General features: G+C 40.3%; 1 protein-coding gene across 11 annotated transcripts in view; it reads right to left on the bottom strand.

Annotated features, from left to right (window-relative positions):
* Window positions 1-8,155: 8,155 nt before the first annotated feature.
* Window positions 8,156-18,490, bottom strand: part of Xkrx (XK related, X-linked) — a 99,377-nt gene continuing 89,042 nt past the window's right edge. For 9 of the 11 annotated variants that reach the window (XM_063280193.1, XM_063280190.1, XM_063280188.1 and 6 more), the window contains 2 exons: window positions 15,449-15,717; window positions 8,156-10,099 (listed from right to left, as the gene is read on the bottom strand). In XM_063280193.1, coding sequence (XP_063136263.1) covers window positions 9,354-10,099; window positions 15,449-15,717 — 1,015 coding nt within the window. In that variant the 3' untranslated portion in view covers window positions 8,156-9,353. Of the gene's footprint in view, window positions 10,100-13,405; window positions 13,831-15,448; window positions 15,718-18,490 lie in introns of those variants that run through there. The other 2 variants (XM_039099958.2, NM_001012230.1) reach the window with 2 other exon arrangements.

An 18,490-nucleotide genomic window follows, 5' to 3' on the forward strand; every position in this document is an offset into this window, starting at 1 on the left:
ACAATTTCAGGGTCCAGTCTATTCAAGCAGGAAAGGTATGGTGGCAGGGATGTAAGACAGCTTGTAACATTGTATCCACAGCCAAGAAACAGATGAATATTGGTGCTCCTCTTGCTTCCTCTTAATTCTGTACAGGACCCCAACCCATGGAAAGGCTTGCCCACACTTAGATTGGATCCCACATCAATGAACCTGATCTATATATAACCCTTCAGCCTCTTCCCAAGTGCATTTTTGTTAACCCTTGTGCTTAAAATCTGTATTAAAAAATGTCTTTTCATAAACCCCAACTCTATTTCAAAAAAATTATAGGACCCAGATTAAAAAAAAAAAAAGAAAAGATAGCAGTGATTTGGAAACGGGAAGGAGAGCTGGGTGTGGTGGTGCATGCCATTGATCCCCGCTTTCAGAAGGCAGAGACAACTAGATAGATGTCTGTGAGTTCAAGCCCAGGCCAGCTTTGTCTACATATCAAGTTCCAGAACAACCAAGGATACACTCTGAGACCCTGTCTCAAAATTCTAAAAGAAAAGGCAAGAGCAAGTTTTATAGGATAAAATTGAGTTGAGACTTCATTAACTTAATTCAGTTAATACACCTTGTATGAATCCTGATCTAAATTGCCCACTGTGCAAATAGAAATTGAAAATTGGATTACTGACAGAGGATTAAGGAACTATTGTTAACTTCCATTGGCCTGTTTACGACATACTAGTTGCTTTTAAAACAACAACAAAATCTTTACTTATAGATGTATGCAAGCATCATTTGTGTGAAGTTTTATTTAAATCTTCTAGTTAGGTGGGAATGAATAATGATTTTTGTCTAAGTGAATTAATATTCACAAAACAAAGTTGGGAGTGTAGCACATTGAGAGAAAAAAATTAGGGGAAATTGTTAGAAAAATTATCATTGTTGAAGCCAAGGGATGGTACATGGAAGTCGCCTGTGTTACTCTTTCATGTTTGCTTGAACCTTTTTGATGGTGAAAAAGTCGACAGAAAGAATTATGAGCTAGGGCTATAAGCCCTGGATTCTATTTTTTTAATTACACCTTCATTAACTATATAATCTTGCTCTATTACAGCACTGCAGTGCTCTCCTCAGTAACAAAGAAATAATATCTGGTTGTTAAAATGTGCCGTGGAAACCACATGCCCAGGGTTACAGGAATGAAAGAAGTGTATCTATTTCACCTGTACTTTTCCTTACTCTTGAAGCATCCAGGTCAGGAGAGAGAGGTGGCAGCCGAGCAAATAGAGCTCTTTAAAGTGTAGAATGTTAGAGAAGAAAATCACCACCTTTAAGTCCTCTGTGCAGCAATAACAATTTAAGATCTCGGTGTACATTTCTACACCTCATAGACATTTTTCTGTGAAAACAAAATATATACACCATTTTCAGAGAATAAATGGAGTATAATGTGTGTGTGTGTGTGTGTGTGTGTGTGTGTGTGTGTGTGTTCTTTTGTAGCCCACTGTGTTGTGTGTGTGCTATTATAGCCCCTTGGTAATCATACTAAAATATATGAAAGCAATATAAAAATGTCAACATGACCTAGTTCCGTTTCATTTTCTTCCCACAGCTGCTTCCCTAACTACAACCCTCCCTTTAATGAATATGTACCACATGCACCAAACATTCGTCTTTGGTTTGAACTCTTGCAGCTGGTCCTCTAGCTTCTCATTTTACCCTCCCCTGGCCATCCTTTACACAAAACCCAAAGTGATCTTTCCAAGGGCCCTTGCCAAGTCACCCCTTTCCTCACAGCCCTTCAGTTTGAGAACTTCCATGTTTTGTCATCATTTTCAAAATGACAAACTGTAGGAACAGAGGAAAAACATCAGAGATTGTTAGAATGGGAAGAGGAGTGGGTAGCAAAAGAAATACTATGGGCTGTTGGAATTACTCTGTGATTGTGGAGTGGTGGGGACATCTACCCGTGTGATAAAATTCACAGAACTGTATGTTGTTCCAAAAGTGTGAATTTCTGTATGTGAATGTTAAAGTTTTCAGTTATTCTTCCAGTAGCTTATAGATTCTCCTCCTCCTCCTCCTCCTCCTCCTCCTATCTTCCTCCTCCTCTTCTTCCTCCTCTATATGAGTTTTGGTTTTGTTGTGAGACAGGATGTCTCTATGTAGCCCTAGCTATCCTGGACCTCACTCTGTAACCAGGTTGGCCTTCACAGAGATCTGCCTGCCTCTGCCTCCTGAGTGCTGGAATTAAAGGTGTGACCCACCACAGTCAGCTCAGACTGTCTTTGAAGCAGTATCTTAGGGTCCTCCGAATTTCTCCTATCCCCAAGTCTGCTTCTGCAACCTAATCTCTGTGCCCCATGCCTAACTTACTGCACCTAGAAAGCACGTGATGTTCAGTGAACACATCGACGGTGAACCATGACACCTCTGTGGTATCATGCGTAGTGTTCTCTCTGTTAAAAATACATCCCCACCCAGCATCATCAACAAAAAAAAGTATTTACTTTTCAAGGCATCATTTACAATTTTACATCTTCCAAGAAGTCATCCTCATCTCCTCAGTCAAAACCGAGTCACTCTGCCTATAGTGCTCTCTTAGCATTTTCTTATATCTACCTCATTGGCTGATAGTACTCCTATGACTATGAAATGAAATCCCTTAATTCGTTCACTACAGACAACATTTCTTCTACTGTTGGATCAGTGCCCAAAGCCTCACTGGTTTCCAAATCAGGCTACACCCATAGCCTTTAATTATGCTCTGTTTCTCACTATCCCTTCTTACAATCTCAACTTTCGGTTTCATTCTTAATTAAATAAATGACTGCATTTCTGCCCTGATGTTGAATTCTTTTCTTGTCCCACAAGCACATGGATTCTTGTATATGACTCCAAGAGAAGTAGAGTTTTCTGACTTTGTCCAGTCTCCTTCTCTTGTCTGGGAGACAGACAAGCTTGTCTAGCCAGAATGAGTACTTTGGGGCTGAGGCTGGTGGGAGGACTGTCTCATTTCAAAAGTGGGTCAATCCAATGAGAAAAAGTAAGTTAAGGAAAGAGTGAGTCAAGCGGAGAGGTTGGTTAAACCAGAGATACAGAGCCAATTAGGTCAGGAAAACTAGGAGGATGTAGAGGGAGGAGAGTGTCTAGAGCAAGCTAAGCTACAAGCTGGTTTGGGTAAGGTTTCAGGGAACGTTCATGTGCAAAACCCAATTGTTCAAAATGAAAGACAGCAAGAGATCAAAGACAAGAAAAATCCAGATTATATAAAATGTGATATATTAAGGACTTACAGACTAAGAAGCATCTTGGGAAAGATGGACAAGCCCTCCAACTTGAGACAGGAAGAAAGGGTTTATACGCTAAGTGAAGCAAATGGGGACTGATGAATCCAGCATGAATCCAGGTATTGACCTGAATGGGGTGGCAAGATAAAGACAACACCACAGGAAGGAAGGGTGGGGTAGGGTGGACTGCAACATCTGATGCAGAAGCCAAAATCCCTCTCATCCAGAAGCTCAGCATGTTTGCTATACACAGCTGAACAGAAAGACAGGGTTCCTTATGCATACAACGGAATCAAGAAGGCATGGTTTGTGGTAAACAGCTGAATGGAGGGGAAGGTTTAGCTAATCTCAGTAGGAGCAGTCTCTGTAGGGGAGCAGTCTTTGGGCCATAAACATCTGGACATTTTCTGCACATACTATCAGCATCTGTGCAAAGACCAGAGGAAGACTTTGCCATCCCCCTGAGCTTCGCCCAGGGAAAGATTTGCCACTTCCATGGAGCTGAAACTGTGGAGATGTTGACATGGCATGTCAACAGCACAAATTCTCTAAAGACTTCACTTGATCCCTATAGTAGACCATAAACACTTGGAAAAAAAAAGGTACGCTGAACTTTCTCAGAAATTCTAAACATGCCAAGCATTAAGTAACAGTTCGTTAGAGGGCAGGGCATACTCTGTTTTCCTTGACTTTTCTGTTGTATAGGGATTTCAATTCACACCAGTGTCATCCATGATTAAGATGGCAGACAACCAAGGTAGCTGTAGTAAAATCGATCCAAAGCAGGGCCCCTACATGCAATTATTACAAAGAGACCCTTTGCTCTTTTCTATGTGCTATGTGAATGGGCCCGTCCAATTTAAAGATCCCAAGATGAGTATAACATGCTCACTGCCTTCAGTCCTATGCAGTACAGATCATGACAATTGTCATCTATGAGAGGCAGTGTGGTAGAATAGGAAGAACTTGAAGCTTGGGGTCAAAAAAGATTATAGTTGAAACTGTGAGACCTTGGACAAGTCATTCTTGGCTTCAGTGTCTTTATCTAAAGACAGAGATAGAGAGCAGCTACCCCACAAGAGCACTGTGGGGTAAAATGGAAGTCTATAAAAGAATCAATTATAGTAGGGACTCAGCAGATGACAGCCTTTTTCCTTCCAAGGCACCTATCACAATCTGCTTAATATTCATTCTATGAAGCATATGTTTCTCTTTATCCAAACCTTAAAGCTTTTGTGGAAGCAGGTTGTCTATAAATCAATTTTCATACTTTTTCTTTTACTTTTTAAGTAGTATATTCTTCTAATAATAAATATCACATGAGGTACTATAAAATGCAAATATCCCAAACTAGTTAATGAGAGGAGAAATCCCCAGCAATCTCCTTCACCTCTCTCCAAACTAAGAATTGGTGTAAAGAGTTTATGTAACAACTCATTCTGCCCACATTTTGGTTGTTCACAATATGGAGTCTTTGTTCAATTCTGAGTCTCCAAATGTAAAACAACAGGGCAGGGAAAGAGGAACAAAGGGAGGATGGGAAAGAAGGAACATTTCATAGGAATAATATGTGTAAAGTTTTCCTTAACTTACTGGAAAAAAAAGCAGCAGGATGTGAAAGTCAACTCCCCAAACAAAGTACTCAAAGATGCTAAGTACTTGATTGAATGATGCTAAGTACTGGAATGATGCTAAGTTAGAATCGAAGCTGGTTTATGTGCTACAGGTGGAAAAGACCCAAAACCTAACATCATATAGGATTATTTAGCACACAGTTTAAAATATAGAGTTAGTTTGCTAAAGATGCATTTAAAGTGGTTGTTTTAGAGCCAAGGCCATGTGCTAGTTCAGCTGTCATACCGCCACAGTGGACTGTTGCCCTCACCATTGTGCTCTGGGATTTTTAAAAGACTTTATTTTTTGAGCAGTTTTTAGGTTCACATCAAAATTGAGACAGCAGTACATCAAGTTCCAGTACTGGGCCAGGGAAATGGCTCAACATGTAAAACATTTGTTGCACAAACTTCATGACCTGACTTTCTATATCTGAAACCCATGGTAGAAAGAAAGTTGTCCCCTGACCTCTGCAGGAACACTTTGGCACATGGGTACACACATACACAAAAGTAAAGAGATTCCCAGTACAGTCTCTGCTCACACACCTGCATAGCCTTCCTTCCCCAATTATCATGATGCCTATCATCCCAGTACTTACAAAACTGTGGCAGGATGATTAGGAGTTTAAGACTAGCTTGGACTACCTAGTGAGATAGAGGCCATCTTAGGATACAAAGCAAGAGCCCATCTCAAAAAACAAAATCAAACAAACAAGTAAAACCGTTAAGTGAGACAAAGACTTGGAAGTAGAAAGGGACTGGGCTTCTTAACCATCCATTCTCCCACACCACTGTACCAGCCTACAGATGCTTGCAAACACACATTCAGATTTCATCTTGGGCTCCTTAGAACTTCCCTTTGTGGGCGGAGTTAAGTGTTGTCTTCTGATAAGACATGGTTGTAGAAAAGAATGTTTCCAAGGGACTTAGATCTATCTTAGAAAAGAATCCTGAAACTACTAAAAGAATTTCACAGACTCTTCGGACATTGAGGCTTAGGTCTTGATTGGACTCTGGCTTTGATACTGGCTTCAACCTTGAGTATATCAGTTAGCCTTTCTGTGCATTAAACTCTCCCTGTGCTGTAGGCTTGGTATAATAACAAATTCCTTACCTTGAGATAGTTGTGAGGACTGAACATATAAATTGAATATAGAATATCCTTTCGTATTTACATTAAATTTATTAGATTAGATGTATTTATGACACCTTCCTCTGTGCTGACTTACCCATAGTTAACCTACCAAAATTACCGGTAGTATGACAATAGTTGTTGAAAGCATGTTGAGTATATGGAAGAATGTAGTTCTTCTTCCCAAACCCCATAGTTCTGTCTTCCTTTTTCCAGAACGCCTTTGCTGGCCTAGTCTCTGTGTCCTCTTTCACTCAGCAAGACTGCCCATATACTAGACAAGTTTTACTGTGGGGTTTTAAGATTTCAGAGGTTATTATAGTTGGGCCTGGTAGTACAAGTCTGTTAAGCTACTAGGGAGTCTGAGACAGGAGGAATGCACATTTAAGGTCTGCCTAGGCTACCCAATAAGTTCGAGACCAACCTGGGTAACTTACCAAGACCTTATTTCAGAAAAAAGGAATCTGTATACAGCTTACTGGTAAACCATGTGTTTAGCAGGTGTATGGCACTGGTGCCAGCCCTGTACTGAGAAAAAAATAAATAAAAAGAACTTCATATGGCAAAAAGAGAGCCTACACAGATGTGTTTGCAAATGGCCATGGACGTTTACCCCTGTCCACCCTCTCGTATTCCATACTTCCTCTCTGTGTAACTAGAAAGTGGCTGTGCAACAGAAAGTCTATCACAGAGGAGCATCTTAGGGTTCATTTGCATAATACATCAATTGAAGCTCTTCTCCCTTCTCTAGGGGAAGGGCAGCAAGTTTTTCAGGTTAGGAATTTACTCCACACCCCTGTCCCTAAACTCTCTTCATTCCTAGGCTATTAAGTCACCATGGCTGGGAGGACTCATGATGGAAATGTTTGCCTGATTTGACATTGAGGCAGTCTTTTGCAGCCTATGTCTCTCTGTTCTTGTAGTTTCTCCCTCTAAGTATCTGATTAACATGCTCTCCTGCACCAAATTATATTGTTCCAAATACCATTCCTGCTTTTAATGAGGGCACAGTAATCAATGGGCAGAAGAAAATCTTGCTTAGGATCTGAAGAGGCAATGTTCTTTGGAGTGGATAATGTCGTTCACATTCTCCCCAAATAGCTGTTAGAAGACTATGCGAGTCTCATATAACAATCCCAGGCTCAGTCATGATAAAAATGGTGTGAAGTAGTTGAGACTGTAAAAAGAAACTTCTGCTGTCTCCAAATTATTACATTCTTCTCCCAAATGAAATAACCAATCTTTTTAGTTAGCTCCCCAAAGCAGTTAAAATTGGCAAAACCATGCTATACATGTAAAGAAATAGAGTGATTCTGGTTAACAGATCACTACTGAAAAGAGGGAGCTCTCTCAACCTAAGAGTAAGTGGGGTGGTGCTGAAAGCAAACTTATGGTAAAAGTAAAAGTGGATAGTGTTAGAAGACCTCACACTGTGTTATTTACAAGTTCTCAAAACATGGTAGTTATAACTGGTCTATAACTAGCTCAACTTTAATGGTTTTAGAAGTAAATTACCGAATCTCCGTCATTCTCTCCATTCCAATCTTCCTCTACACCCCCTCATTGCTGTTCCCTTCTAAATCCATCACTGAAGTCCACTCAGTGCTTCTTGCATATGCATGTGTGTGGAAGGGCTGCATCCTTGAAGAAAACTGTCCTCCTCCAGGCAGCCATCAAACTCCAATAGCTCCTCAGGTAGTATGTACTTTTAGGAGTTCGTCTCACTTTTGCTGGTCTGTGTGGGACAATCGTTTGTCAGACAATGCTGGGATAATTGTTTTTCCAGTGGGCACTGGCCATAAGAACATCTATTGTTTGGTTACCTTCTGTGCATCCAACAGAAAAGCCCACCAGAGCAACCAACAGGTCTAAGATAGAAGCATGTTGGTTCATGCAAGTATATATGTGTTGTGCCATTAGGGCTTGTTAATGACAAGAAGATTGAAAAAGAAGCTACATTCCTCATTAGCAAGTAAAATCCTGGAAGCAGACAGCAGTGTTGATAATCTCATGTGATCTCTTTCTCTCTTCCACCTTTATATTGCTGAGGCGTTACCAGGCCTAATATAAAACAACATGGAGGGGGTGGCTTAGCCAATATTACTTTATTCCCCTAAGTGGAAATCAATAAAATACCCAGGACAGTAGCAGACACAAAGAAATCTTCATTTATTTCACATATCAGTAAACACTTCAAATTATAGTTTAGCTTCTCTGAGGTTTACATCAAGTAACAAAATGCAGAGACAGAAAGGCTGGATTGGAGGGGAACCCTATTAATGGGGCACCAAGTGAGAAATTTCACTCAAACATTTCTCTCAATGTAGCTGGAGGCCTACACAACTCCTCAAGAGTCATTCTGGGGGCCAAGGATATCTCAGTTGGTAGAGCTCTTATCTCAACCCAATTCCAGTGCCTAGTACTATATAAATGGTGCTTGCCTAGCCTTGGGTTCAGTCCTCAGCACCAGATAAACCAGATGCAGTAGCACACATCTGCAATCCCAGCACTCAGAAGGCAAAGGCAGAAAAATCGTGAGTTCAAGCTACATCATTCTTAGCTATATAGTAACTTTGAGCCCAGTCTGAGATACATGAGATCCTGCCTCAGTCCCTACAGGAAGGAATCCTATTCTGCACACCCTCCAAAGGGGGTGCCTATGAAGGATTTCTTAAAAGAGAAGTCTTTGCTGAATGGCCACCAGTAAAATACTATTGGGTATTAACTCATTTGGGGAGTAGCTTTCTTCAATAATGGAGCCGCCTTCTTAGACAGGGTTCCTCATTGGAATACAAATATCCCAGCCACTCTCACAGTTAAAGGCATCACAACAGTCATATTACTTTCTGAGAGGTGCTCGTTATTAGTAAGCCATCACATTCTCCGATCAGTACAGATGTGTTCTGACAGAGTTTAGATCAACCCAGGGAAGCTCAGCAATACCTCAAACAAATGAGCAGAGCTAGAAATTCAGAGCCTGAGTGAAGTACTTGGAGGTTAGTTCAGTTGACTAGGATGAGGATAAATGAAAATCAGTGTCTAGTGCTGGTATCCAAACATAGCAGTCAATGACAAAGAAGTAAAACCTATTTGCAGGTCACTCTTTCTTTCAACAGGCTTACTAGAAGAGTCAAGAAAATGATCCTGTGTGTACTCACACACAGGAATCTCACCAACTCCTTCAATTTCACAGTTGCTCTTGTCAACCCCAAACCCACCCTATAATGAGAAGAAGAAGAAGAAGAAGAAGAAGAAGAAGAAGAAGAAGAAGAAGAAGAAGAAGAAGAAGAAGAAGAAGAAGAAGAAGGAGAAGAAGGAGAAGAAGGAGAAAAAGAAGAAGAATCAGACAATACTTTGCCTTGTGTCAGGCTCACAGGATGTCTCTGAGTTCTCAACCCTTTCCCGATGGTGTCTGCGGCAGCAGATACAATGGAGGTAGTCTACTACGTTATGGGTGAAGAGTGAGCGCAATGGGTGCAAGTACTGGAAAAAGAGGAGCATGAATCCAATGGAAATCAGGTAAGCAATAATAAGCTGAATAGCCATCAAGGAATGGGAGTAATTCAGTAACACCTTGACTCCAAAGTACTTAAAAACCAACACCATGATCACATTCTCTACCAACCTCACACTGTAGTGCAGTCCCATATGTCCCCAGTTCTGACCTTTGTCAACAAGGTCTCTGTCTGCCAACTTCAACTGCATGGCTGACCAGCAAGAGAAGTTGATGCCAGCATAGAGGATGGTAACAGAAATCAGTACCACCAGCGTGCCAACTCGGCTGAAATTTTTCTCAATATTGTTTGGCATTTGGGCACCACTCCTCCAGAACTTAACCCAGGGCTCAAAGAGGATGATCAAGAAGTTGAGCACTAAGAAGGGCACAGCTTTCAACTTCAAGGTGGCCGAGAAGAGCACCAGAATCATGAGGCGGGAAGTGATCTCCAATGTCCTCCAGATGGTGATACAAAGGACTTCCACTGGACCAAGTCGAATCTTGTAGTCATCATACTTGATCTGGATAGCCAACATATTGCAGAGGGTAGCCCCATAGGTGACAGATATCAGGGAAAAAAACATTAACACAGCTGCAAAATAAGGAAAGAAACGAAGGAGCGGTAAGTTGATGTTTGCAGTGAAGACTATACTCAGAACCAAAGGTCCAAAGTTGATGGACAGGGCTTGGGGCATTCCTTAATTAGAGAGAGACCTATAGATGTCCACAGCCATGTACACAAACAGCATGCACCCAAATAAGCATCATTACAAAGACTAGCAGATATAGAAAAGGATGTTCAATATCACAGATCATTAGAAAAATGAAAATGTAAATCACAGTGAAAGCTGGTGGTAGAGTTCAGTGATAGTGCCCTTGCTAGCATGCAAAGAATGACCACAGTAAGATACTACCTAGTGCCTGTTAGGGTGGCCACGATTTAGGGGGGAAAAATACCTAACAAAGATATGGAGAAAATTGAACTGTTTTACATAGTTGGAATATACATCGATATTGGCACTGTGAAAAACAGCATGAAAATAATTAAAAACAGAACTAGAAATTCCACTACTGGGCACATGCCCAAGGGAAAGACAATCAGTGTCTCAAAGAATGCTGTTATGTTGTCCACAGCATCGAGATACAGAATAGCTAGTACATGGAAACAATCTATATGTCTATTGATGGGGACATGTGTAAAGAAAAGGCTATGCATACGCTGTGGGATTTACTCCACAATAATATGAAGGAAATTGTATCATTGCAATAAAAATGGATGAATATCGAGGACTTCATGCTGAGTGAAATGAGCAAGACTCAGAAATAAAAATAATGTATTACCCCATTTATAAGTGGAATGTCAGAAATGAGCTAGAGTCAAAGAAACAGAATAGTGCAATGGTTCCCAGAGGCTTGGGCTAGGGAACATGAGGATGTTTTTGCCAAAGAGAACCAAGTTTCTGTTACAAAATGATTACATTTGGGAGCTCTAATGTACAGCTTGGTGTTCTATTTCACACTTGAAATTTTCTGGAAGAGTTTGCAAACACAAATAGTAATTATATGAAGTGATATTCATGTATCAAAACTTCTCACTCTACACCGGAAATCTATGCAATCAAACAAAATATCACACACAGAAAGAACATAGAACAAACAAACCAAAACCTCTTCTATGATGTTGATGGGGTTTTGAATCAGTTTCTTTTAAATTCTTTGGGCGGGTTACATGGCAAAGGTCTTACTGAGCAGAAAGAAAGCCACAGATTCAAGCTCAGTACTACAAAAGTAAGCAAATAAAACTAGTAGAATTATCCTTTTATGCCTTCCTGTTTTTCTGTTTCTGATTTAGAAATTTTGGGTGAACATACAATGCAAGAATTTACTCACAGAAATACACAAAATAAACTTTTCAAAATGAATAAGTCTTCCATCTAATACTGAGAAGTCACTGACATGGGAAGGGCACACAAAAGGCAGACCTAACTGATAGAACGGCATTCTAAGGACAGTGAGAAAGGAAAAATACACTGAAACTATCTGGGAGACATAGGAGGTTTTTTTCCTCTTCCTTCGCTTCCTCTTCCTCCTCTGTTGCTTCTTTTTGAAACAGGATTTCACTGTGTTGTAGCCCTGGCTGGACTGGAACTTGCAATATAGACCAAGCTGTACTCGAACTCACAGAAATCCTGTCTCTGCTTCTTAAGTGCTGGGCCACCTAGAAACTGCCATTTGCAGCTGAAGTCTAATCTTTGGAAGAAGAAGCCTATCTTCTAGAGTGATTCACTCTAGTCACATATGCCCAAAAACTGTAGTTGAAATCTCATGAAGGCAGAAGGGACCATAACTATTTTGCTCTACCCTTACAAGCTGACATACACTGTCTGAAATGTAGTACGTGATAAAGGTTTGTGGAATGATGAAGACTTCTGAGTTGTCAGAGGCAAAATAAATGCTTAGGATTCAAAATCCTCCTTGGGGAGGATTTACATAACTTCTGCATCTACCATTGTATCTTTTGTAAAATGAGAATGATAACCTCATAGATAGTTGTTTTTGAAGACTGAATGAATAATTCCATGTACAAGAATTGGAGAAGTGTGTGTAACTTCTGTCTTCTACTTCCTGCACTCCTCCTTCCCCCTTCCCCAAAACCATGACTAGAGAATTGCAAAGTCGTTGCTCTTGCCTCTCTAAACTACTCTTCTCCTATTGTCAGCATCCAACACAGAATTTATTATTCATATAAAACCCCCATACCTAAGTAATTTAATTCAATCCAAACTCAGTGAGTTTTTTCTTTTGTGGTTATTGTTTAAGATTGGGGAAATAAATGGAGGTTGGAGAGATGACTCAGCAGTTAAGAACACTTACTATTTGGAAAAAGACTTGAGTCCTCTCCCTTATTAACTTCATTGGGCAGCTCATAATTACCTGTAACTAACCCTAGGCTCATCTGATACCTCTGTCTCTAGCCTCTGAAGACACCCGAACTCTGGCACACATACTCCCCCACACAGACACATACATATACACATACAGATAATTTTTAAAATATAAAATTAAAGCTTAACAGCTGGATAGGTGGCTTAGCAAGTAAGTATTCTTGCTACTCTTATAGAGGACCTAGGTTCAGTTCCTATAAGGTGGCTCATAACCACCTGTAACTACAGTTCCAGGAAATCTGATGCCCTTTTCTTGCCTTCCCAGGCATCAGGCATGCAAGTGATACACATACACATGTGTGAACAAACTCGTACACATAAAATTTTAAAAAATTAAAAGATGTGGTAGTTGGCAAACTGATCTTGGAAATCAATCTATTTAGAAAATTGGTATGAAAAACCTGTAAGAAAGGCAAAAAAAAGACCTGGGATTAGACAGGTGTCCAAGAATCAATGGGGGTGACCTTAGCTCTGATTCACTATAATGGGGACATGGAACCTGAAGAGGCCACCTCTTATACCCAGGCAGGAACCCTAGTGGATCAATAAAGACACCAACCCACTTACAAAACTTTCAACCCAAAATTTATCCTGTCTACAAGAAATGGAGGCATGGGGGATGGAGTAGAGACTGAGAGAATGGCCAGCCAATAATGAGCCTAACTTGAGATCCATCCCATGGGCAAGCACCAATCCCTGACCCTATTAATGACACTCTGTTATACTTGCAGACAGGAGAATGTTGTCCTCTGAGGTTCCACCCAGCAGCTGACTCAGACAGATGCAGACACCCACAGCCAAACAGTGGCTGGAGCTTGGGGACTCTTATGGAAGAATAGGAGGAAGGATTGTGTGCAATAAAGGAGATAGGAACTCCACAGGAAGACCAACAGAGTCAATTAACCTGGACCCTTAGGCCTCTCAGAGTCTGAACCACCAACTGAAGAACATACCTGGTCTGGTCCCAGGCCCCCCTGCACATATGGAGCAGATGTGCAGCTTGGTCTTCATGTAGGTTCTGAACAGCTGGGGTAGGAGCTATCCCAAAATCTATTGCCTGTCTGTGGGATATGTTCTTCTAGCTGGGCTGCCTTGTCTGTCCTCAGTGGGAGAGGAAGCGCCTAGCCTCACAGAGACTTGAAGTGCGGGGGAAGTGGGGGGAGGTACCCAGGGCAGCTCACCCACCCAGATAGAAGGGAGGGAGAATGGGGAAGGACTGTGGGAGGGGGTGCCCTGGAGAAGGGCAGTAAAGTGAATAAGTAAAAAAAAAATTAAATTAAAATTTTAAAAAAGAGAATACATTCAAAATGGCAAAAAAGGCAAGAACTATGAACAATGAATATTTTAATGCATAAAAAATGAGTATTTCAAATGTGATGAGTGTGTGTGAGTGTGTGAGTGTTGTGAGTGTTGTGTGTGTGTGTGTGTGTGTGTGTGTGTGTTGTGTTCCCTGTAATATTAGTAATTAACCCAAGGCCTTCAACATGCCAGGCAGGCACTGTTCAATTGAGCTACATCTGCAATATGTAAACATAGTAAATTGGTGTCTAGAAGCTTATATACTGAATGGATAACAGAAATTACTTTTGGTGAATTCTCTTTTCTATTTTATATCTATTTTATGAGGTCTAACTTTTATAATTTAAAAATAAAACAAAAATAGTAGTGCATTAAGATGGTAAGGCCTTCTTGTATATGTTGCTAGATAGTTTTCCAACCCTCGAAATTCTCAGAAAGAAAAGCAACATTTCCAATGTTCTTCTCAAATTACTGTCAAGCGTACATTTGCAAAAAGCTTCAGAAGCGAACAGAACTTCATAAAGGATTGCTAACGGAGCAAAGGGGATAGAGTTGCCTCCTTTCCACTCATTTGAGACAGGACTTTGCCAAACAAGGCCAGAACCTTCTACTTCTAAAGTAATGGGCCAAACTGTACCCACATCTGAAGCTGCATTTGCCCAACCAGATGAGGCAAACCCGGGCTGGTAAAATCCATTAACAAGATTTGATCTTGACCTTAACAGTCCTGACTCACATTGCATCCTGTGCTGGAGGTCTTATTCATGTAGAGATTCATCTTTTTATGATTAGGAATTTTTGTCAGTGGCTGCTTTGTAACTTCCTCCAGAGATAATCAAGAAAGGTCAGTCCTTGGACCAGGCCTGATTGACCTGTACCATCCTCCATACCTTTTCTGTCTCTTTATTACCATGGGAAGAAATTATTACATCTGTGGTTCTTTAATGAAACTATGGTGCTTTTTAACAAATGCTGATTCCTGGCCTCCCCACACACTCTGTGATCAATTTGGGTCTGAGGAGGGAAGGAAATTTTTCAAAAAGAACCTTCCAAGTCAGGTATGCCAGGTCTTATCTATACTCCCAGCATTTGGAAAGCTCAGCAGGAGGGTTACTATTAGTTAGACGTCAGCCTGGGCCATATAATGGAACATAGCCTGGGATAAAAAGTAAGATCTCATCACAACAACAAAAAAGAAAAAGAACCTTCACACATGATGTGACATGCAGACATATTTGAGAACCTTTACTCTAAAGGTGGTCATCTCTAAGCAAGTAAACAACTAGCAACACTGTGACAAGGGAAATTTTTCTTTCCATTTGTTTCTGACTGCTACTGTGGCAAGTGGGTGCGTTTGTAAAAATTTTAATTTAGATACAGCTTATCCCAGTCTAAAAATTCTAGCAGGTCTGCAATGTCTGCCTCCATAAGTTCCAGAGCTGCTGAAGAGAACTATTTGTGATGATGAAAGTATTCTAAACCTCTACCATCCCAAACCAATAAGTTATTAACCAGACATAGTTACTGAGCATTTGAAATATGAACATCACTACTGACAAAATGTGCTTTAACGTAGGGTTTTTTTTTTTTCTTTAAATTGCACATGAGGCTCGTAGCCAGTACATTGGACATTTCAGGCTTAGACTTCTTACACTCTTGGTTTAAACAGAGCCCTCCCTTCTCTTGACCCCACTCACCTCTACCAAGGGGGACTTCTGCAGAGATCAGGGTCACATATAGCTGATAGGTTAGCTGGGGCACTGAGCCCAGGAAGGCTTGAATCTGAGACATACGTTTGTAGGCATTGCGGTGCATAGCCAGGGTCCGGATGGAGTGGCCCACCTCCCATTCTATCAGCACTTCTTGGCCATCTATTAGCATCTTCTTTCGGGTGAGGCTGACATATGGCTCTTCCTGCCCCTCTTTCTTCCACAGTGTAAGGTACTTAATCATGGCCTCCAAACATCTGCAGGAGCAAAGCATCATGGGAACTTAGCTAAAATTGTCCCAAGAAAGTAAGGTGTCATAAAGAAAAAATCTAGGGGAGGCAGTATTATTATTAATTTTTTGGCATTTTCTTTCTTCTGTTCATTACACAAGAAACAAAGGGTTGGCCATACCTTGTATAGGTCACTTGGGTCTATGTTCTCTCTCTCTCTCTCTCTCTCTCTCTCTCTCTCTCTCTCTCTCTCTCTCTCTCTCTCTCTCTCTGGCCTAAGAACACCACTTCAGAAATGCTTTGTAGTCAAGGAATTGTTTTATCTCCTCAAAAATGCCTGTGGTTTTTGAAATGTGCCTCAAATACAATGGTATTAAGAAATACTATGTTCAGAGAGAAAGATGAGGGCTCCAAAAGGCCCTGGATTTCACAACACCTTAAATTCCTAAATTCAAACATTCTTTAATAAATGCATTCAGCTTCATAATTGAGATTCTTGGGTTCTGTTTTTTCAAGAAAACATCTCTTTTTTTTGTTTGTATACCTCTTGTTGGGGGAGAGATCCCTTTTAAACCTGATTCTTCATGAAGTAAATAACCTTACCAGAACCTATTACCCTTGAAATCTTGTTGAGAGTTGATTTCCTGCTGTGGCCCTCCCACACCTCCCCAATCAAAATCAAAAGTCTCTGGCAGTTCTCATGTGGCAAACAGAAGAAAAAAAAAGCAACTAGTACATGCTGTTTCGTTACACCTGAGTTATTGCCCCCCCCACACATCCTGAAAAGGATGGAAACTTAACCATTTTTGACAAGAATATTTGTAGTAGAAATTAAGAAAGTGTCTCCAATAAATTGAGGGCACAGGCTCTAGTTATCCATTATGTGTGTGTGTATGTATGTATGTATGTATGTATGTATGTATGTATAGAAGAAATTTCCACTTTCATGCATATGGCGTGTGTATGTGTTTGTGTGTGTATAGTGAGGCATACATGTGCCACAGTTTGTGTGTGTAGAGATCAAAGGACAGCCTTGGGTATTGGTCCTTGCCTTTCCTCTTGTTTAAGGTAATTCTCTTTGTGTTCACCAGGCTAGCTGGCCCACAAGCTTCTGGGGATTTTCTTTCTTTCCCTCCCATCGCACTGTAGGAGTACTGGGAATAGATGTCCATTTGTACATGGGTTCTAGAGACTTAAACTCAAATCTTCCTGTGTGCACAGCAAGCACTTTATCCACTGAGCCATCTTCCCAGCCCTGAAAATTCCACTTTCTATAGACAAACCTGGGTGAGAAAAAGGAAGGAAAGAAAATAAATTGCAATTTTCACTACTTAGGAGAAAATGTCTAAGTACAATCTATACCATCCATACTATTGCTTAGAAACTATGGGGGCAGTGGCATGAAGTCTTCTGCCTGTCTAACATGGGACTATTTGCTAGTTTACATAAGGGTGTGCTGCTTACTCCTAAGCTGCAGCAAACCAGAGTACATAGATTTCCAGAAGCATGTTTGCATTTCATGTAAGACAGCCATGCCTTGAACCAGGAATGGGCCTTGAAAATAGGTGTATAAATAGTATAATTTCTGAATTTACAATTATTCTTCTGAAGAACTACAGGCAACTAGTGGTTACTGAGGGTCAGCCTTAAACATGTATACATATGAATAACACTAAATGAACTCAATGAGTGTTTATATATATTTATATATTATATTACTATATTATTATACCATATTTTATTACACTATTATATATGTATATATACATATATATATATAATACTTAGAGTCAGGAAAGCATGAATTTGAAAGGGAGTAGGAAAACATGGAAGGAGTTGGAGGGAAGAGTGGTGGAAATGATATATACAGTATGTATATAGGAAGGTCTCAAAAGTATATAAAAATTTTCAATACAATCAATTACTCTTCCTGCTGTGGGATTAGTGTAACTGGGGTTTTAATGCTGCTCAATCCATGGGCAGTATAAGCTGAATGGCAAATTTGAAAAACAGTGAACAATGCTCTATATAGAGCAAAGTGAAAGACAGCTTAGAAGCCCACAAACAATGACAGAAAAAGGAAGTAAAAACCGAGGGCCGAGGGCTAGCTGCGTGCATCCTCTTCAGCTGCTATTTTGGTTTACTGCATTTTGAAAAGGACCAGAAATTTTTTTTCCTGAGTCTGTAGTAACATCTTGAAATTCCAGGGTTTCAAGTTAAAGATAAAGTTTTCCTTTAATAGCTGACTTCAAAAACTTTGAACAGGAAAGTAACATTAGATCAAGTTACATCTGACCATATTAGTCACATCTACACATTAGTTACATAGAATGTCTCAGTGTATTCTCTCTCTCTCTCTCTCTCTCTCTCTCTCTCTCTCTCTCTCTCTTTCCTTTAGTAAGTTGCCAAATTTTAAATCATGAAATATCGCATAAAACTTTGTCTTTGGAACTAACTTCTCCTCAAAATTATATCTGTCAATACCGAGTCTGGATTCCAACATAGAAACATTGGATTAAAGTTTTAAAGTGGTTGCCTCCTAGACAGGCACATTCCAGATTCCAGTTTGGCATGATATTCCATTTCTTTAACACTGAGGCTCTGTTTCCATTTCTCTCACATGTGAGACTATTTTCTAAGACTTGCCCTACTTCATTCATTTATAGCATACATATAGCCCCTGTGAGCAGTTGGATTTGGAACGCAGAGTCTAGTCTAACCCATTTATTTTACAGATGAGGGAACCGAGGCTCAAGGCATCTTTAAGAGTTGCCACTGAGGCCATACGTCGAGTGAATAA

Source organism: Rattus norvegicus, chromosome X (assembly GCF_036323735.1).
Source record: "Rattus norvegicus strain BN/NHsdMcwi chromosome X, GRCr8, whole genome shotgun sequence".
Lineage (NCBI taxonomy): Eukaryota > Metazoa > Chordata > Mammalia > Rodentia > Muridae > Rattus > Rattus norvegicus.